At 52.1% G+C, this 22559-nt stretch overlaps 1 protein-coding gene across 1 annotated transcript; it reads left to right on the forward strand.

Annotated features, from left to right (window-relative positions):
* The first annotated feature begins 266 nt into the window (after positions 1–266).
* On the forward strand, positions 267–20231 carry LOC133352755 (cardiomyopathy-associated protein 5-like). The gene is made up of 13 exons (XM_061568615.1): positions 267–383; positions 2142–2296; positions 5097–6020; positions 6690–6748; positions 7520–7636; positions 10256–10335; positions 12365–12423; positions 14592–14640; positions 16520–16565; positions 17020–17088; positions 18741–18892; positions 19581–19588; positions 20136–20231. The coding sequence occupies exons 1-13, from the start codon at positions 347–349 to the stop codon at positions 20229–20231; spliced, it is 1851 nt and encodes a 616-aa protein (XP_061424599.1). The 5' UTR covers positions 267–346.
* The last annotated feature ends 2328 nt before the right edge of the window (positions 20232–22559 follow it).

The raw sequence follows: 22559 nt of genomic DNA on the forward strand, positions 1-22559 counted from the left end.
ATTTCGCCCCGCCCCGTCCCTTTGCATTAACCAATCAACGCACACCTGCCCGCGAGACCACGCCCACATTTGCGACGACATGCCCCGCCCCCCACAACACCGTAAGTTCCCGCCCTCCACCGACACCTGGCCGAGTTGCCCCCTCCCCTCATCCCCCACAACCTGCACACGTGACCAGAAACTTGGCCCAGCAACTCCCGCCTCTGCCTCTCGCGAACATCTTCGGGGGGCTCCGCGAACCCCCCCTCCCCCCCCCCCCGTGTCACCGCTTACCCCCTACGGGGATCAGCGGCGGGGACCCCGGATTGAAGGGGACCCCCCCCTCCCCCCCCCCCCCCAGGAGTTTATGGGGACCAAGCTTCGCGTTCGTTTTCTTCCCTCAGGTGAGGCGGCGGAGAGAGGCCGCGGAGGGTTTTGTTGTTGTGGTTGTTGTTGTTGTCGCGCGCCTGATGAAGGACCCGTGGGCCGAAACGTCGTCGAGTGTTTTTTTTTTCGTTTTTGTTTCGTGCGCCCGCCGTGTCGAAGGCCGTGTCCAGCCGGACAGTGCCAATGTTTTGTGTTTTTGGCTTCATCGCGGTGATTATCGCTGATAATCGCGATAATCGCGATAATCGTAACGACTCCTTCGGCAAAGACATGTCGCGATTGTACATCACCGTTGCCCCTAAATGTTTCATTTCCACACTAAACTTGTTGCGATGTAACCGACTCGGATTGATTGCAGTGTAGCTCGGTTTTAAACGCGCGTACAGCACGTGACATTTGAACTTGTTCGGCTATGGGGCCGTCCATAAGTGACGTCACGCGATTTTGTAGGATTTTTGACCCCCCCCCCCCCACTTCGTCACACGGCGTCACAAAGTCAGACCCCCCCTCTCAAATGACGTCACAAAGCTCTGCCCCCCCCCCAAAAAACATGCTTCAAATCGCTTTAAACTATTGTCATTGTAGTGCGTATTTAATGTGGCGCTGCACTCTGATGTTGTAGGAGAAACATTTATTAAAAAGTCTATTTAATTAAGTAGAACGTGTTGTCTATATTTATTTAAAGTTGCGCATTTTGATGTGACGTCACATTTCTCACCCCCCCCCTCGTCACACATCGTCACAAATGTCTGCCCCCCCCCCCTAGGTGCGTGACGTCATTTATGACGGCCCCTATATCGGGTGGTGGAGGGTCTTAACGGCACACTTTTTGACAGATAATTACGTGGCCAAATCCCTCCTCCAAAAAAAAAATCCATTATGAATGTGTAGTTAGAATTGTACATACATAGCTATTATCCAATACATAATTACTTTGCAAATACTCTTAGGTTTTTTCGGTAAAGTCACGTAGGTAAAAATAAAAAATAATAGAAATGATAATTTATTATTTCATTTCTATTATAATTTCTATATTTTTATTTTTTCCTACGTGACTTTACCGAAAAAACCTAAGAGTATGAATCCTTGCAGTCACGAAAGCTTCAAATCTACTTTGCTAATGTTTTTTGGAGCAATTGTAATTGATTATAAACTGCATAATATTCATGGTTCCTGTCATAATTTAATTGTTTATTGTGTAACTGCAGCATTTGCTTGGTGATCGTTTTGGACCGCTCGAAAACCACGTTCGGGACCGTCCATAAATGACGTCACGCACCTAAGGGGGTGGGGGGGCTGTCAGACATTTGTGACGACGTGGGAGGGGGGGATTGAGAAATGTGACGTCACATCAAAATGCGCAACTTTAAATAAATATAGACAACACGTTCTACTTAATTAAATAGACTTTTAAACACATTTTTCTCCTACAACATCAGAGTGCAGCGCCACATTAAATACAGGTGGTGGGTTCGATCCAGACCCTGACTCCTGTATATTTGGAGTTTGTGTCTCTCCCCATGGTTGTATGAATTTATCTCCGGATCAACATGCATTTAGAGTATTTGACTGCTATAAATTCCACGCGATAAGCCACTGCTTTGCACTATAATTTCTATCCAGGTCGCTTCTGAAAAAGACCTCTATAGCTCAGTGGGCCTTACCTGGTAAAATAAAAAACTCGTTTAGTTTTCAATATTTTTTTGTTTTTCTCAATACCAGACCTGCTTGCCTCCTTCCGTTAACGAATGTCGCCACTGCATGTGTTTTGGCAGGGCAGAGTGGGGCGCAGACGGGGACCGAGGGGGCAGTTTGGCGACAACCAGGGTCGTCGTCACATCACGGTGTCCAAAATCCCAACCAGTTTCACCAGGACCTCAAGGACCACAAGACACATCGCATCCCGTCTGCCAGGGAAACCTCCAGTAACGTACGTATGTGTATGTTGAACCTCTTTCAACATCGTACGTTGACAGCCGTGCTCATTGGAGGTGCGGGGGAAGGACAACATAGCCCACACTTTGTTACACGCCACGCGTGGGGGACATACCTCAGTGAGATGAACCGAGGTCAGATTTTTTTTGGGCAGAAAAATATATTTTGCTGGCCGGGTTGAAGCCCAGACTGTGGATGGAGTGAAATTCATTTGAAACTACAATCTTAAACTGCATTGCATGAATGACCTGTGGCCACATTAGGCTTTATATTTCATCGCTCAGTCACTTTGAATGAGATGAACGTTATTATTTAAGGGTATTCCAGTAACAACAACACAGTGCAAAAAAAAACCGATGCAGACAAATACAAAATTATGCAGGACAACCACCAGATTTTTTAATAGTAATTTACCATTCTTTCTCAGTCCTGTCGGTCATGGGGGTTATTTGACCATACTTCAGCATGCTGGCCAGAGCCAGTTTATTAAAGGATTTTGGGGGTGGGTGGGTGGGAGGTGGGGTTACCAGGACCAGTTTGATATCAAACGTCTCTAATGTCAACTATGACCTGGAATTGAATTGAGGTTACTTGGTCCATAGTGCAGTGTGAGAACCATTGCACCACTGTGTTATTAGGTGATTGCTAAATTTAGCTGTGAGGTTGCCAACATTTTTTTTTCCGCCGTAGGTCTTTATAGCGTTTACCGTTGCAGGTCGATGTCGACATCTTCCGACCATTCGACCGAGTTGAGTCAACCTTGGCATTCCACCTTTTAGCCAGCACCAGAAGAGGCCGTCCTCCACAATGTGGACGTTTGTTTGGTGGGCACCACCCGCGGTCACGTGCGAGTAGGGGTGACGTGCTCACTAGCATGCCTGCCAAATCGTTGTGCCAAGCCAGCGTGCCAATTTCGACAGTAGCTACACACTAGTTTTATTAGGCAAGACCCAGACAATCCAGCCAGCTGGGGTCAATGGGTCATACATAGCTCGTCTTTGGTGTCATAGGTTTGCGTTTCCTTACGGTCAGAGCGCGCGCCACCTACACAAGAATGACGTCGCCCAAGTGCGGTAAATTGACTCGTGAACAAGTGAAGTTTACGGGACTGCTTTGGCAGTGATGCACAAGAACATATCTAATGAAATGAATCACAAAAAGCTCCTTTCTGTCCCCACTCCTTCCTCCAAAGTATTGATGTTACCCGGAATGTCAGCCTTTTATTTTCGCGTTGCAAAGAAATGCAGTGCGAATGAGTAGTTCGGTGAGATTTGTTCAGGGAATGTCACACAAAGATGTGCGGAGGCTTTTGTAAATGACACATTCACACGTAGGTCAACGACGTAACCGGTTCTCAGTTTCTCCCTGAATGTTTTCTCAGTTGCTGGTGGACTTCGAGCAGGCACTTGACTAGCAGCCACAGCCGTAGTGACTTTACCGAAAGAACCAAACAGTATAGGTAGTCCCCCACTTACGACGGAGATGCGTTACGACGACCCCATCGTAAGTCGAAAATATCGTAGGTCGAAGATGGCCTAGCCTACCCAGGAGTCTTAAAGAATGGTGATAATTTAGCAAAACAAAGCAATTTACAGTACCGTACTGTATAAACTATATACTGTATGTATTTATTAATTACAATACTGTATTGCACAGTAAAATTTAAGTAAAAAACAAGGTACATTTTTGGCCTACCTACAATTTTGTCATCGATATCGCCATCGTAAGATCGAAATATCGTAAGTCGGATCATCGTAACTCGGGGACTACCTGTATAGGTATAATAGATGTGGTGTGCCGATTGCGACATATTGTTCTGGTCTCACTGGTAGGCTGGAGGCATTCGATCAGTAACCACAGCCATAACGAGAGTTCTGATGTAATGTAATAATTTAAGAAATGCAAAATGATGATTGAAGCATCTCTAGCACGATAAATTTTGCGTGCCAGGTGCGGAAATATGCTCTGGCTTGCTGACCCAGACGTCCTTGGCTGAAGTTATCCCGATAATAATGATGCGTAGATTAATGTTGTATTCTTTAAATGTGCCCGTAAGGGGTAACGTTTTTCTCTTTGTACGTGTTGTGTGCAATGGCTTCACGTCACGTCTGCGATGCACATTTAGACACCTTTCCAGTTAAAATTTTAAGTTTATTTTGTTTAACCGGGTGAGAACTGAAGGGATCTGGATAGTCTCATTTGTCATTAGCCTGCCGACAGGCACGGATGATTGCTGCTGTGTGTGATCCCAATTGAGTAATTTGTCGTGTCATTTTTGAATTTGTAAAATGCGGACGCCAGCACACAGAATCAGAAGTGTATTTCTCGAGCTGTTTCTCGAGTAAAGCCCATCGAGCTAAAAGATTAATTTTCAAGGGGTGATCTTGGCTGGCAGCCAACCTCACAGCATTCCACAATTACAGGTGTAAAAAAACGAGACCAATTATATGGCACAATTACATTCACACTTAACCTTGGCCTACTCTTGCGAGTGACTTCAGGGGATCTTTAACATCCACTCTGAGCGAAGCAGACGGCGCGTAGTTTCATTATTACTGCGGTTATTACACACTGTAGTATTAATCATGGTGGCCGCTGGATTTGAACTGTGAACGTCTGCAACGAGCGGCGAACGCGCTGCCGCTAGGCCGCGTGTGTCGGGGTGTGCAGTAGACGTGCGCTGACATGTGCACTTGAGAGAGTACGTTCGGCATGTGTTAAAAAGTGTTGCGTTCAGGCGTTGCGTTGAGGAGCTGCGTCAGGGTACGTGATGTGGCATTGGGTGTGGCGTGCAGCGACATCTTCCCAGCGGCGAGCGAGCGAGGCAAGACCCTGACGCTCGTCGGCTTGTCCCGCCAGCGCCGCACAAGCACCAACACGGGGACAGTCTGCAGAAACCGGTGGAGAACCGTGACCGCCGGTACAAGGAAGGTCTGCGTGAGCTAGTGCATTACAAGGACGGGCACAAGGAGAGTCTACAGAAACCAGAATACAATAAGGACAGGTATAAAGAAAGTGCTTACAGGCCAACGGATGACAAGGAGCGACACAAGGAAAGTGTGTATAAGCCAGTGTATAACAAGGACAGGCATAAGGAGAGTGTGCACATGGCAATACAGAATAAGGAGAGTGTCCCGAAACCAGTGTATGATAAGAACCAGAATAAGGAAATGCTGTACAAGCCAGTATATCATAAGGACCGGTACAAGAAGAATATGGACAGATCGGTATATCATAAGGACCGGTATAAGGAAAGTGTAGACAAGCCAGTACATCATAAAGAAATTCTGTATAAGCCGTTACATCATAAAGACGTGAATAAAGAAAGTCTGTACAAGCCAGTACACCAGCTAGTGCATAACAGGGACCGGTCTACAGACAGCCCCGTTGACAAAACTCAGAGGGCAGCCAAGGAAAGGGGCGACAGCCCGAATCACACGACCGTGCAGAGGCAAGAAAGGCCGAGTTTGCAAAAACCGAGTTTTGAGAAGTGGGACCCGTTCCGACCGAGACGGACGAGGCAAGTGCATCCCGACGGCAGCCACAGCTGCAGTGTGGTCACACCGGGGTCTGGAGCGAAGGGGCCTCATCGAGGGGTCAAGGGGACCCGCGGGACAGAGGGGGTCCGCGGGGCAAAGGAGCCGGCAGGGTGCGCCCTGTCGAAACGGTCACAGGAGGAGTACGCGTGGCTCACGGAGCGACTGGGCGAGCAGGGAAAGGTGAGGGCTCCCGCTCCCATCACTGCTCCCCGATTTGTGAAAGAAACTGTGGCCCACCACTTTCACCATTGCCCACTCACACCTGGACCGCAGCCATCTGCATCACCACCACCCACTCACATCTGAACCACTACCACCACTCACACTCACCTGCACTACCACCAACAACAACGACAACCGCCATTCGCCACAAAGTGGCGGTGACGTCACCACGACGCTTGTGGCAGGCTATGTGCACCTTGAGGCCACGTGAAGTGTCGAACGCCCGCTGGCAGGAGGTCACGGGGCAGACCCAGGTGCCACGGGTCGACTGACTGAGATGACTGGCTGATGCACTACCACCTGTACCACCACCCACTCACACCTGCACTTCCACCCCCAACCTGCACTATCACCTGTACCACCACCTGTACCACCACCCACTCACCTGTACCACCACCTGTACCACCACTCACTCACACCTGTACCACCACCTGTACCACCACCTGTATCACCATCTACTCACACCTGTACCACCACCTGTACCACCACCTGCTCACACCTGCACCACCTCTGCACAGCTGCACTATGACCTGTACCACTACCCACTCAAACTTGCATCCCTTCCCCCCCCCCCACGTGGGTTTCATTGCAGTAGGAGTTACTAAGATTATGCCTCTGGTTCCACAGAAATGCCGGGCATATTCGGGGCGTTGCTCGCAGGTTGAGCACAGCACTGAAGCTGCCAGGTGAGTACGTGTGTGTGACTGTGTGTGACTGTGTGTGACTGTGTGTGACTGTGTGTGTGACTGTGTGTGACTGTGTGTGTGACTGTGTGTGTGCGCGCGGTAGGGCAGCAGTTTGCATGCTGTGGTACGAACCTGGCGAGCGGAGTTCGATTCTTGCTCACGGCCAACACCGGTGACGATTTTCTGAACCGGTCATGGGCCTCCCCTAGGTCGACTCAGCCTCATATGAGTACCTGGTGTGGTGTGTAAGCATCGCCGCTGGGGAGACAAAGACAGTCGGACTTGGTGCTGGCCACCCACCCCCTCATGTGCCGTGCCAACCTTCATTGGTGCCCCAACAGTCTGTTAAGGCTATAAGGGGGATCTTTGTGTGGCGCGCCTCAAGGTGTACCTAGTCTGGCACAAGCGCCTTGGTGACACCACTGCCACTTAGTGGCAGCGGTGGTGGTTCTTGTTGTGACTTTGTTGTTGTGACTGTGTGTGTGAATATACGTGGGGAACGGTGGCGCATGCTTAGCGCGTGCTGTGCTACAACCCCGCGACCCATGTTCGATACTCACTGCCAACAATCGGTGACGAATATCTGAAGCGGTCCTGAGCCTCTCCTAGGTCCACTCCACCTTAAATGAGTACCTGGTGCGATGGGTAAACATAAGCATTGGTGGAAACGAAGGTAGCGGAGAGAGGTTTTGGACATGCCACCCCCTCGTGCGCCGTGCTGGCCTTAACAGTCTGTAAAGGCTGTCCGGGGCGATCTTTGTTTTATCGTAGGTTTGAGGAGATGGCTGAACAAGCAACGCGGCTGCAGGTGCTACTGGAGATGGCGCAGAGGCAGGGGGCACCGCCCCCCACACACACCCTCACGCGCGAGACTCTGCACGTGCCCAGGTTCCGCACACACCCCAAGAAACACCCGCAACATCCAGCCTCCCCACCAACACGCCACAACACCCCACAACATCCAGCCACCCACCAACACGCACCACCACACTCCACAACTCCCAGTCACCCACCAACACGCACCACCACACTCCACAACTCCCAGCCACCCACCAACATGCACCACCACACTCCACAACACCCAGCCACCCACCAACACGCACCACCACACTCCACAACTCCCAGTCACCCACCAACACGCACCACCACACTCCACAACTCCCAGCCACCCACCAACATGCACCACCACACTCCACAACACCCAGCCACCCACCAACACGCACCAACACACTCCACAACTCCCAGTCACCCACCAACACGCACCACCACACTCCACAACTCCCAGCCACCCACCAACATGCACCACCACACTCCACAACACCCAGCCACCCACCAACACGCACCACCTCACTCCACAACACCCAGCCACCAGCCACATAATACAACGCTCAGCCACCCACTAATACACACCACACACAACGCTCAGCCACCCACTAATACACACCACACACAACGCTCAGCCACCCACCAATACACACCACACACAGCGCTCAGCCACCCACTAATACACACCACACACAACGCTCAGCCACCCACTAATACACACCACACACAACGCTCAGCCACCCACTAATACACACCACACACAGCGCTCAGCCACCCACTAATACACACCACACACAACGCTCAGCCACCCACTAATACACACCACACACAACGCTCAGCCACCCACTAATACACACCACACACAACGCTCAGCCACCCACTAATACACACCACACACAACGCTCAGCCACCCACCAATACACACGTGTTCTGCGTGACTGACCCGCCGACTGGCTGGCGGCATGTTGTCTAGTGGCTGAAACACGATATTGAGGATTTTTTAAGTAGCTGGGCGGTACAAAATTACAACCAAATATTTGAGAGTTAAAAAGCACGTTTTCACTGATTCAATTTACATAATGTAAATACCAAAATTGAGTCGTGCAACACGCCCAGTTTCGGAGATCGGATGGCAGACGGAATATAGTTAACGACGGAACGGAGGCCCACGGAGGGAGGCATGGAGGGAAGGGAGGTAGAAAAAAAAACTAAAATTGTGGCACGAGATGAGAAGATTTGGATGGAGATGACAAGAAATGTTTAAGAGTAGAAGACATTCAGGCAAGGAATTTTCCCAGCAGTGGGATGTTAACGGCCAGGACAGACGAACGGCAAGAAAGAAAAGGCGGCTGACGTGAGCTCACAGATGTGGTTACCGCGCTGCACACGCAAAATTACTGTTTGTCTATCATTTACCGGCAACCCAGCTGTGGTTTGGCGCTCCGTGCAGCTGTAGCGTTTGAGGCTGGTGCAAACTCCACGCAGCAAATGGCGCCCACAACAACGTTGAACCTTTTACGTTATTTCCTTCCTTCCGACGGCATTTGAAAGGCAGCGGACCGAGCTGTTTGCTGCCTGTTGAGTTTGGAAAGCCATTTAACGGTGTCTGGGCCGGCCAGATGGATTGCGTTTGTACCTCCCGCAAAAGTATGTGTGTGTTTGTGTGGGGAACGTTAGTACGGTGGTTAGCACGTGCGCTGCGCTAGGAAGCCGGAGTCCTGAGTTCGATTCCCGCTTGTGGCCACCAACACTAGTGACAATTATCTAAACCTTTCCTGGGCGGTCGACTCTGCGGTGTTTAAACATTGCCACTGGCCACCCTCCTTCTCGTGTGTAGTGCCAGCCTTCATAGGTTCTTGCTAACAGCACTTGCCCCAATAGACAGTTGCAGGCTACACGGGGGATATTTGTCGGTGATGATGGGAGCGATGGCGTTCACACTTTACCGCGGTCATAATTGGATGCACGTAGACTCGTACAGAGGCCCATGCAGTCTCGGCAGTAATTTTCTATCAAGGGCCTGGAAATTGATGCAAGGGGCAGATCGTGTAACAAGCTGGCAACAGATGTTTTAGGGGCTCTTTGACCCCCACTGATTATGAAAATTGCTGTTGCCAAGCCAGATTTTTAGCCTGAAGCCTGATTTTTTGGCCTGAGTTGAAGATGGTCACCGAATCAATAGACTGTGTCACGGGTTCGAATTTGACTTGAAATGTCAAAACTTTTAAGCGAGTTATCAACGTGAAAAAAACCTAAGTATGTATGCTTTAAAACTATATATGTGTCCCAAAAGATGCAAATGTGAGCTTTTCAAAGTGTCAGCTTACCAACTGATAAAGCTCTTTGGAGCTAACAAATTCAAGTTCCTCGGATGTCCCTCAAATTTTTTCTTCAAATATTTTTCCAGCTCGGATTGGCAAGGCCCAACGTTGCCTAACTCAACCTGAAATGAGTACCTCCTGTGGTGTGAGTAAATATTGGCAGTGGGGGGAGAACAAAGGTGGTCGTGCTTGTTCCTTACCACATCACCCTCCCTCGTGCTCGCCAACAGCACTTGACCCAGCAGCCTCTTGCAGGTTACCTGTGCCCTCTTTGTCTTCGTACACGTAAGTGTGCATCCGTATGTTGGTGTGTGCCACAAGGTATAACACGTGACCCCCCCCCCCCCCCCCCTGTGCGTAGGGTCAACCCTGACCTGGCTGCTGGTGACCTCTTGGTGACCGTGTTCCGGGGTCACGACCTTTGCCCCCCCTCCACTCCAGGTGAGGACGCAATGACGCGGGCGTGCGGGGCTTGCCTGTCTACCAAAGACAAAGATCTCCTGTATAACCATAACAGACTGGCGGGACAAGTGCTGTTAGCGAGCACCCATGAAAGTCGGCACGGCATGCACAAAGGTGGTGGGTGGCCAGCACTACGCCCGGCCGCCTTTGTCTCCCTAGCGGTGATGATTTTACACACCGTACCAGGTACTCATTTGAGACTGAGTCGACCTAGAAGAGAGCCAAGACCGATTCATATAATCGTCACTGGCGGTGTTGGCATTGAGCGGGAATAGAACTCGGGTCGCCTGGTTCATAGCGCCGCGCTCCCACCGTACACCTGGTGACCCACGACCCACACAAAAAAGGAACGGCTGGGATGCATGTGTAATGACTGACTTGGAGACATAACTTCTTGGAGGCAGCTTTTTATTTAAACACCGTGCACACTTTGTTATACACACCCTACACTTACATACTGTCTCTCGCTGAAACGCAACTCTACACTGGTTGCCAGCCTACACACAACGCTAGCCGTCTGACACTGATGGCGCTGAACTAAGACAACTACGTCCAGCAGCGCAATATCAAGTGGAGACGATGGCGACGATCTTCAGCAGCAACGACGATGAGAATCCCACTCCAAACGACAGCCCCGAGGTCCCCTCCCGGGGGGGGGGGGCCCTCTTATACTGGGGGGCGTGGCCTGGCTCCGCCCCTGGCCAACGCCCCCTTCTGGAACCTACTAGCGGGTCTCGACGTGTCCCTTCCGTAACCTTTCCCCGAGATCCCTCTCTGGTCTATCACGTGGCCTGCTGTCAGTCAGGGCTGCTGTAAGCTGCAGATCCCCTTCCCAGCCAGCAGCCGGCGCTGTTCTACTTGGTGACCAATTCTACGTCACTACACATGCTTGCAATTGCGCTGAGAGACGGGAAGACGCAACTCGTGGAGCTGAGAACGTGAGCAAAGTTCGAGACGGGAGTTGAAGAATGAGTAGCAACCAAGTGCCAGTACACGCCCAGCGAGAGAGAGAGAGGACGTCTACTGCGGAGGTGGAGCAATGAAATTGGCTCGTCGAGGGTGCTAGGCGGATTATTACTAAGCGAGGTTATGAGAGATCACTGCTTGGGGGCACAGCCATCATCCGGCAGTGGTTTTTTTCACGCCCCGAATGATGATGATGATGGTGAACTATAGATTATAAACGTGTATTTTACTGACGTTTTGTGATGATATATAACTCTTGATTTAGGCGAGGTCACTTGCCATGCTTAGGTCTTCTCTAAAGACTCATTTGTTTCGCCTGCCCGACACTTCCCATGTATGACCCATTGGTCTCTGGACTTTGTATTGATTATATTTCTTAATTCTTGGTTCTTTCGGTCAAGTCACGTAGAAGGGAAACAATAAAATAATACAAATATAAAACAATAAAATTCTCACGACGTTTCGACTGCAACACAAGCAATCATCATCAGGTGTGAAAAACACAGCAAGAAAATGATTGTTTAATATTTTTATTATTTTATTATTTCCCTTCTCCGTGACTTTACCGAAAGAACCAAGAATATGAATCCCTGCAGTCACGAAACCTTTAAATCAAAGTTTATTTCTTAACTTCGTGCGTGGTGCACTGAGATCCCTGGATGAATTGCGCCTTGTAAATGTAAATGATGATTATGTTTTTCCAATGAGTATTGTGTCACCTTGTGTTGTGTCTCGCTGTCCATTTTCACCTGTGTTATTACGCACGTTGAATCCTCCTCTAACTCTTTACCGATTGCGCCTCGTTAAGATTGCGTGTCATTACGCTGTAGGCAATGAGTGTTCTCACCGTGGCGATCCGCTTCGTATTTGTGCGTGTGTCGAACACTCTGTACCGATTGTCACGTGTCGTCGTCCTGCGTGGCGTGTCATCGCTCGTGTCGTTGCGTCTTGTCGACACGTGTTGCCATGCCCCGCGTATTGCGTGTGTACACTGTGTGTGTGCTCATTGTCACCCCCCCCCCCATACCACGTGTGCAACCAGGTGTGGCGAAGCATGGACTGCACGCATTCGTAAAAATCGAGGTGCCCCTGCCATGCCCGGTGAGTGCCGACACCCCCCAGACTTAACGAAAACTGAACAATTCAAAAAATGTTACTCGGTAAGGCCCACGAAGCTGTTAGCTTATTTTTCAAAAGTGACCTGGCCGCTAATGATAGCTCAACGAAGTGGACATTTTTCTAGCAGCCAAATACTCTGAACGCGCGATGTCGATTCTACATGTGGAGGGAAAAACAAGAGGACCTGGAGAAAAATCCACGCGACATGCAAACTCTCAATATACAGCACGCGTCGGCTTCGAGGTCGGACCCAATACCTAGTGTGCATACCGCTCACCAAGCCCAGCGTCATTCGCATTTAAAATGTTTTTATTTATTAATCCAGGAAAGCCACGCTGGAGTCGTAAGACTCTTTTTTTAAAATCCTTTATATTAAGTTCGCTTGCTTGCTTGCTTGCGTGCTTGCTTGCTTAGGACCGTGCAAATCTTTCGGTCGTTTTTTAACCCACTTCCCGTGATCCAATCGTGCTGACATTTTCCACACAGACTCGTTGTGCCAGACAATTATTGTTCGTGAAAAAAAATTCCCAAAATTTTACACTTTTTAGGCAAAAAAATGTATTTTACATATATTCAAATATAGCTCATTCATGGCTTTGGCTGAACGTCAGAGTGTAAGAGCCCAGAGCGTAACCCCTCCAAAGGCTGTGGCGGAGTAGCGCAGTTGGTAGAGCCCTCGCTTCCCATGCCAAAGGTCGCGGGATCGATCCCCGCGTCCTCCACAGGCGAATATATTTTAAATCCTTTATATTAAGTTTGCTTGTGTGCTTAGGACCGTGCAAATCTTTCGCTCGTTTTTTAACCCACTTCCCGTGATCCAATCGAGCTGACATTTTCCACACAGACTCGTTGTGTGTGACAATTAATTTTCGTGAAAAAAAATCCAAAATTTTACACTGTTTAGGGAAAACAAATTAAATATTAATTACCAATTGCTTAATGGTGGCAGACAATCATCTGACCCATAGGTGCAGCCATCTCAAGCCAGAGGACGAGAGGACTCTAGCCGCCACGCATATAAAGGATTTATAGTGAAAAACTTTGTTTTTACGGGTTTACTTGTTCAGGGTCCTGCTGCTGCTGCTTCATTGTTTTTTGTTGTTGATGTTTTAGGCTAATTAATAGCGAGTTCTGTTGTTATTTTTGTGGGGACGAAACCAGAGCACCCGGAGAAAACCCGCACCTTGCGCCAGGAGGGGGGGGCACGCTCTATCCCCGTATAGATGAAATAAACAGGGCGATAAGTCCATTTGCTTTACCGCCTTCTCTTGGCGAGCCAGCATACGGCTTCCTCCTCGACGCCCATAGGAAGGGAGTTTCGCGATAACATTTGTGTGGTGATCCACCAGCCGCCGCTGCCACCTTCACCAAGCCGCCACGTGTAGCCGCCAGCGCCCGACATGTTTGGATCATCTTCACGAGCTTTATCTTGACCCCCTGTTGCAGCCAGGTAGACGGCGCTAGTACGACAGCGAATCCGAGCCTTTAGTTCAGAGGTCGCAAACGGGTTTTGATTCCTTACCCGTACCCGTACCCGTACCCGGCCGCACCAGGGTCGCAAACGGGTACCCGTACCCTTCCCCGTCCACGGGTACCCGTACGCTACCCGTACCCGTACCCTACCCGAAATGAGTGACAAACGGTTACTCACCGGTGACTCACGGCTTACCCGTACCCGTACCCGGCCGCACCAGGGTCGCAACGGTTACCCGTACCCGGCCGGGTATGGATAGCCAGGTATCGGGTAGGGTACGGGTATCGGGTACCCGGTTGCGACCTCTGCTTTAGTTGGAAAAACGTGAAGAGGTTGGCGGCAGCCTGTACGTACGTATGTTGAAATTATTTCGCGCCGTACGTAGCCAACCGTGCCAATCTCAAGTTCTAGATTTGAAGCTTCACTCACTTGATACAGTAAATCTAGCTGTGACGGTCCCACCTCATGACGGAGACTTGTGTTGCCTCCGAAACGTTGTGATTCATAATTCTATTTCTATTATTATTTCAATTATTTGAACTTTTATTATTTATTTTTACCTACGTGACTTTACGGGAAAAAAACCTAAGAGTAACAATCTCAAGTTGCCGGCGAAGGACGTCAAAAGGAATGAGCTTAACCCGGTGACGCTCGCGAATGTTTTCTTTGGATGCAGAAGGCGTCCCAGAGGGAGAAGACGGGCACGCAGAGCGGCACGTGCCCAGGTCAGTCGCCACCCCCCCCCCCCCCTCTCTGCTGCTGGGTTTGGTGTCTGTCTGTCTGTCGTCTGTGGGTGACCTCCGTGCGTGTCTTGCCGGAGTAGAGTTTAAATTTTGATGTAAGGTTTCGTGACCGCAGGGATTCATATTCTGGTTCTTTCGTTAAAGTCACGTGGAAGGGAATAATAAAGTAATGAAAATATAAAAGAATAAAAAATCTTTGACACGTGATGACGATTGCTTGTGTTGCAGTCGAAACGTCGTGAGAATTTTTATTGTTTTGTATTTTTATTATGTTTATTATTATTTTATTATTTCCCTTCTACGTGACTTTACCGAAAGAACCAAGAATAGGAGTAGAGTTGTCTGTGTCTGCGCGCCGCAAACGCAGTTCGTGTGTCTCATCGCTTTCAGAATGTCACGCGTGTGTCTGTGTGTCCTTTGCGTAGCTGGTGTGTCTGTGTCTTGCTTGTTGCAATTAGAGTTCATGTTGATGAAACAATAAGAATAGGTTTTAGCCTTTCTGGCGTTAAACAGGAGGTGTGAAGATGTCCAAACACCAAATAGGCACCAAGTCTGCATGAAACACACACACATACTTGTGGCAAAACATGCAAACAACATACTCGGATAATGTATACATCATCTTTCAAACTGGCCTACACCATCTTCTTGGTTCTTTCGTAAAGTCACGTAGAAGAGAATAATAAAATAATAAAAATAAAACAAAATACAATTCTCACGACGTTTCGGCCACAACGCAAGCAGCCGTCCTCAGGTGAAGAACAGGTCTGTCGGAAAGACAGCGTCTGAATGAACACCACCAAGCTTGGCAGCGTATATTTAAGCTGGGTTAGGGGAGGAAGGGCGCCTTGACAAAGGAATTTGCATATCAGCAGAGGAATTTAGCATATGTAAAATGCAGATATGGGATTAGTCCACTACTTGTGGAATGTGTAGGAGGTGGGGTCTCAGTCATATTATGCTCGTGTATTATGTAGGATTAGCAGTAATAAACGGAGGAAGTAGGGTTAGCAGTAATAAAGGGAAGGGAATTTTAATAGTAAGGAGCTGCAACACCAGATATACAGCCTTCTCTCTGGTTTCCAGGAAGGGTAAAACCTATTCTTATTGTTTCATCATTTTGATACTGGAAATAATGTCCCAAGATAGAGTTCACGTGTCTGTGTGTCGCTCGCAAGGTTCACTTGCGCGTCTGCGTGTGTCGTACTTATTTTACGTTAATCTACTCTGACCACTTTTCCCGCGGCACCATCCAAGCGAAGTCGCCGCGGGACCCTCGGCACCAGTCGGGTTTTCCACGGGCTGTTTGCCAAAGCCGAGCCACCACCAAACCGTGGTACTTCTGGCTTCTCGAGACACTTGAATCTGGCGTCTCGACCCGTTAACTGCGCGCGCCCTTCGGTGACCACCAGGCTCGGGTTCTGCAGTGGAAAAACGAGACCTAAAACTAAACTAAACTTTTTTTAATTTGACCAGGTAAGGTCCCGTGAGCTATGTGTAGCTCTTCTTCACAAGCGACCTGGCCACAAATGATAGCTCAACGAAGTGGCTCATCACGTGGATATGTATAGCAGACAAATACTCTAAACCCACGTGCATTCTAAATGCGGAGGGAAAAACCAGAATACCCGGAGAAAAATCCACGCGACCACGGGGAGAACATGCAAACTCCAATTGTACAGGCGTCAGGGTCGGGATCGAACCCACGACCTCCTGCATACCGGGCGAGCTGGTTAACATCTCGCCACAGCGGCGCCACAACTGGAGCTTCCTGAGCCGCGTGCCAGGCTGGCTCGGCACAGCCCCGGCGCAGCTTTGGCGCACAGTGGAAAACCGGTGTGCACCCGTGTGTCCTTTGCAGAGTTCAACGAGAGCTTCAAGTTCACTCTGCAGCGTGGGTCTCTGGGGTTTCCTCAACGCTGTGCGCCAAGGAGACATCTCCTTCCTGCTACTCCACAAGGGGTGAGGGCGGCGGTCGGGATGAGGTCGGAAGGTGGAGGTCAAAGGGGCAGAGGTGGGGCAGGGGTGGCGCGTGGGGTTAACTAACGGCTTCTGGTTGACGGTGCTTCTGTGTGTATGTGTGTGTGGCCTTGCCCGGATGTGGTGCTGGCCACCCCCACCCCCTCGTGTGCTGTGCCGGCCTTCATCGTTGCTCGCTAACAGCACTTGCCCCAACAATCTGTTAAGGCTATACCGGGGATTGTTGTATGCGTGTGTGTGTGTGGTCTTTTTTGGATGTGGTGTTGGCCACCCACAACATAGTGTGCAGTTCTGGCCTTCATAGGTGCTACTCGCTAACAGCACCTGCCCCAACAGTCTGTTGAGGCTATACGGAGGATCTTTGTCTTTGTGTGTGCACAGCCCACTGGGAAGTGAGTGGGCTCTGGGGAAGCTGTGCTGGGGCTTCGCGCTCTGCTCGGTCGCTGTGAGGTGACGGCGACCTTACCGGTACATTGACGCCAACGCTGCTGCTGCTGCCATCGCTGCTGCTGCTGCCACTGCTGCTTCCACTGCTGCTGCTGCCACTGCTGCTTCCACTGCTGCTGCTGCCACTGCTGCTGCCGCTGCTGCTGCCACTGCTGCTGCTTCCACTGCTGCTGCCACTGCTGCTGCTGCTGCCGCTGCCACTGCTGCTGCCACTGCTGCTGCTTCCACTGCTGCTGCCACTGCTGCTGCTGCCACTGCTGCTGCTGCCACTGCTGCTGCTGCTGCCACTGCTGCTGCTGCTGCCACTGCTGCTGCCACTGCTGCTGCTGCCACTGCTGCTGCCACTGCTGCTGCTGCCACTGCTGCTGCTGCCACTGCTGCTGCTGCCACTGCGCATATGCCCCCCCTATGTCTGTACTAGCCCGGTCATAGGCCAACCATACATAACCCTGTCCTAGCCCAACTCTAACTCCGTCCTAACGTTGTCCTATTCCACACTATGCTATCCTAACCCCCATCATAAATCTATCCTGACTTTGTCCGAACACTGAACTAGCCCCGTTCCAGTCCTAACCCTTGCCCCGTCCTAGCGCTGTCCCAATCTGACTCGAGCACTGCGTTTACAATGTAGGTAAGAATTTAAGAGGCCTTTGTGCTCTCCACTGCTGGATGAAGGCCTCCCCCATGCCGCTTCGGTCACGGAAGAATATTTGACCATACTTTGCCAAACTGGTCGGTGTGAGTTGTGGGAAGAGCCCTGTTCTATGCCAGCCCTAACCCTGTCTCAACAGCCCCATGTTATCCCTGTCTTTGAGTTCTAACCCTCTCATAGCTAGCCTAGCCTTAGCCTTTGGCGCGCCCTGCCATTGTGTCCAGCTACACATAGTACCTGATCGAATTGAACGCCTACGAGTCACTCCAGTCTCTCGCCTTGCTCCCGTGAAATTCAAGCGTGGATTTCTTTCACCCACTTGTTGATGAGGGACTCCCGCGTCTGCCAGACACTGACTTTCATCTCATCCTCCACCACCGTGTTCAGCTGACCACACTGCAGGTCACAGAACACACTCAATTCGCCTCAACACGCTCACTCGCTCACCCGGCCTCACTCGCTCACACGCTCACACCGCTCACCCACTCATCCCGCTCATTCCGCTCACCACGCTACACTCGCTCACCCGCTCACTCGCTCACCCGCTCACCCGCTCACCCGCTCACCCGCTCCACTCGCCTCAATCGCACACACGCTCATTTCGCTCTCGCTAGCGCTGACACCGCTTACCCGCTCACCCGCTCAACCGTCACTCGCTCACTCGCTCACTCGCTCACTCGCTCACTCGCTCAAATCGCTCACCACACCAGAGGTCACAATACATCTCTTCTGGCCTCCTGCCTGCACTGCTGCACTTTAAAATCCCCTCCCGTCATCACTTCTCCCAAGCCCTTATAATAACCTTGCGCAATTCAGGAAACGTGTTAAACTCTTGCGAATTACAGCTTTCAAAGTGCTGCTTGTTATTGGCCGACGACCATTTAGGCCTTTGGGACTGGGCTTCAACAGCCGTGTCCATGAAGTAATAACAATAATTATCGCGACCCTCTGACTCACAGGAGGTTGTGCTAACCCTGACCCCCGACCCCCGTGGCGTGAATAGCTCCGAAGGTCGGGCCGGGAGGGGGAGGGGTCGCGGGGGGCGGCGGGCTCCGTGGACGTGCGGTGTGCGCGCGCGTTCACCCCTGGGGGGCGGCTGGGACCTGGAGGAGGTGGAGGAGGAGTGGCTGCAGCTGAACCCCGTGCACAACGCATGTACGTGCGCACGCACGCACACGCATGCACACACGCGTGCACTCGTACCCGCATGTGCACACATGTGCAAAGGTCTCCTGTGTAGCCTTTAACAGACTGTTGGGGCAAGTGCTGTTAGTGAGCCGCTGTTAGTGAGCCGCTGCGACACACGAGGGGGTGGGTGGCCAGCACCACGCCAGACCGCCTTTGTCTCCCTAGTGGCGACGTTTACACACCGTACCAGGTACTGACTTGAGGCTGGAGTCGACCTTGTGGGGGCTCAGGACGTGAGTGGGAATCATGCTCGGGTCGCCAGGTTCGTAGGTGCAGCGCGCTAACGACTGTGCTAACGCTCCCCAAAAAACAAAGACAAAGATCCCCGTATAGCCTTAACAGACTGTTGGGGCAAGTGCTGTTAGCGAGCACCTATGAAGGCCTGCACAGCACACGAGGGGGTGGGTGTCCAGCACCACGCCCGACCGCCTTTGTCCTCCCTAGTGGCGATGTTTACACACCGTACCAGGTACTCATTTGAGGCTGAGTCGACCTAGGGGGACCGCTTCAGATAATCGTCACTGGTGTTGGCCGTGAGTGGCAATCGAACTCGGGTCGCCGGGTTCGGAGCGCAGCGCGCTAACCGCTGCAATTGCCGCCCCCGCACACATGCACACAAACACCGACTGACACCCACACACGCCCACGCGCGCAGGTGCTGTGGTACGTTAATAACAGCCTTGTGGAGTAATCCTTCTCATATGTCGGGCCTCTCTCTCTCCTGAATAATGCTGCATCTCAATTGCAGCCTGGGTCGAGACTGGTAGTGTTCGGATGGGCGGCCGTCGCCGCACACAAAGCCGTGCAGTGGGGTTCAGCGGCGCTGCCTTGCCTGCAGAGGGCGGTTGCAACAGCGTCCATATACGTCAGAGGTCGCAACCGGGTACCCGATACCCGTACCCTCCCCGATACCCGGATACCCGTACCCGGCCAGGTACGGGTACGGGTACCCGTTTGCGACCCTGGTGCGGCCGGGTACGGGTACGGGTAGGACCGTGAGTCACTGGTGAGTAACTGTTTGTCACTCATTTCGGGTAGAGTACGGGTACGGGTAGGGAACGGGTACCCGTGCCCGGCTGGGTACGGGTACGGGTACCCATTTGTGACCCTGGTGTGGCCGGGTACGGGTATGGGTAAGGAATCAAAACCCGTTTGCGACCTCTGATATACGTCCCCCACCTCCGCTACGAACCCGGCTGCTCGTGTTCAGTTCCCCGCGGCCACGGCCGACATCGGTGGCGGCGAGTACTACCCGGAAGACCGTTGCGGTTGTCTCCTCGTTGAGCGGCCCGCGCTGACCGCGTGACGAAGCACGATAAGCGAAACCCCCCCCCCACACCAACGACCCGCACCACATGGTGCGGTCCTCATCCAGCAGTGGATCGCCACACACGGGGCTGTGCAATGCGCACGAACACACGGAGCCCCCTCGCGAACGGGAACAACGTTCCAACTCGCTTGTTTTTCCCCGCCCCCGCCCCACCCACCCACCCCCCACATCTTCTCCCGGTAAAATAAAATTTCCAACCTCTACATCGAACGCGTGTGCGTGCACGTGCGCGCGCTCCCTTCCCACGGCAGAAATCCCTTTAACGCTAAGTCGGAGTGAAAGCATGCTCCCTCACTCACACGCAACCCCCCCCCCCTCTCCACCGCCACCCCGACACAGTCTCTGGGAACAGCTGAGCCGATCCGCGGTTCCCGGGGTCTGTTTCGTTGCCGAGCCAAACCCCGGCGTATGGCACGGTTTAACAGCCATTAGCGGCTGCTCGCGAGCGCTGCCGGTAATCGGAGGCAGCTGTGCCGGCGGTGGGAGCCGCATGCGCGACCGCCCCTCCCCCCCCTCCCCCCCTCCGCCCCTCCACCAAAAGTGACCGGCGCTGGGCCAAAACGGCTGCGGCAGCGAACGAGCTAGGGGCTAGCGAGCGGCGCTCGCGTGCCAAGCGGGTGGCGCGTCCAAAGGGATGCGTTGTGTTTCTGTTGCCGGGGTTGTTCCGGGAGGTTTAATTAATTGGCAGCGAATGCCAAGAGTAAATCCGCAGACGTGCGAAGATCCGTCCGGGTGAATGTCGCGAGCGTTACTACCCCCTCCCGTAGCCGTAGCCGGTAGCACCGGGCTCATCGGAGGTCAGTCGCCTCCTTACCGCCCTTCTGCCGCTACTACCACCACCACCACGGTTACTGCTCGCATGAGCCTCGCCCGTTGATTCTTTCCACCCGTGTTGAGGAATCGCGTCTACCTGGTTGACTGTTGCATCTCATCCACCACCGCACAGCAGGTCAACAACATATTCACTCGCCCACCTCACTCAAACGCTCACCTACTTACCCACCCACTCACCCTGCTGCAGGTCACAACGCTTTTCTCCGTGCATCCTTTCGCACTGGCTACAGCGGGGAGATCGTTGTCTTTGCTTTGTCCTGTGTACCTTGAGCCGGGTCGGGTAGGCAAGGTAGGCGAGGGGCAGGGTCTCCCGTGACGATCGCTAGGCCTCGCCTTGCTTAGCATCTGAGCCTGCATGGGCCTCTGTTCTGTGACGAAGAGAGGTCCTGGCATCGGCTGAGTGAGATGTTTTATGCCGGGGCCGTTTTCACAACGAGGGTCACTTGAATGGGAGGATGGGGGGGGGGGGGCATGCACAGGTTGCCCATCCCCCACACCTATGTGGGGACGGGGGGGGGGGGGCAACATGGGCACAGCAGTTGAAAGCCGCTGGGCTGTCTTTTGCTGAGATTGAGTGTTGTGTTGCAGGTGATACTGTCCGGCAGGGGCGTGGAAATTGATCCCAGCAGGTAGGACTTTCCAACACACACGCGACGCACACACACCACACACGTACGCGCACAGTCGTGAGCCGGGGGTCGTAGCCTGCCGCGGGGGCTACGTCGTTAGTCAGCAAGGGTCGGCGCAGCAAAAGCCGTTGTTGTACCGCACTATGCGCCGACGTTTACGCTCCCCCACCTTTAACCCGTGCGGACCCTGCGTGGCGAAGTGCTGCCGATTAGCCCCCACGACCCCGACGGCGTGGGGTCGTGGGTCGAGGTGGGGTGGTCCCTCATCCAGCAGTGTATTGGACATGCGCATTGCAGATGCTGGTTGCTTCACTCGGCTTGTGTCACAGAGGGCGAGCTTGCCACGTGTCCTGCAAGGGAGGCGCGGTAATAAATATCAAGCGATGATCATGATGGAATGTACATTGTGGAAGTGGGATTTTGTCGGGCATCTGTTTATTGTAATGTTCAACCAGTTCTGGTGGTCAGGACTGGGGAAAAAAATGGTTTCTCATGGTTACTAAACCCTTTTGTTCGATGCCGTGTGTTTGTGTGGTGTGCGCGCGCGTGTGTGTGGGAAGCGGTTTAGTTTAGCAGTTAGTGCGCTGCGCTACGATCCCAGCAAAAGTTCGATTCCTGCTCATGGCCAACACCAGTGACTATTTTTCTGAAACGATTTTCTGGGCCTCCCTAGGTCGATTCATCCTCAAATGAGTACCTGGTGCGATATGTAACATTGCCACTCGGGAGAGAAAGGCGGCCAGGCGAGGTGTTGCCCACTCACCACTTCGTATGCCGTGCCCGCCTCATAGGTGCTCACAACAGCAGTTGCCCCAATGGTCTGTTAAGGCTATACGGGGGA

The sequence above is a fragment of the Lethenteron reissneri genome, chromosome 5 (assembly GCF_015708825.2).
Source record: "Lethenteron reissneri isolate LAM-NWPU_2019-01 chromosome 5, ASM1570882v1, whole genome shotgun sequence".
Taxonomy (NCBI): domain Eukaryota; kingdom Metazoa; phylum Chordata; class Hyperoartia; order Petromyzontiformes; family Petromyzontidae; genus Lethenteron; species Lethenteron reissneri.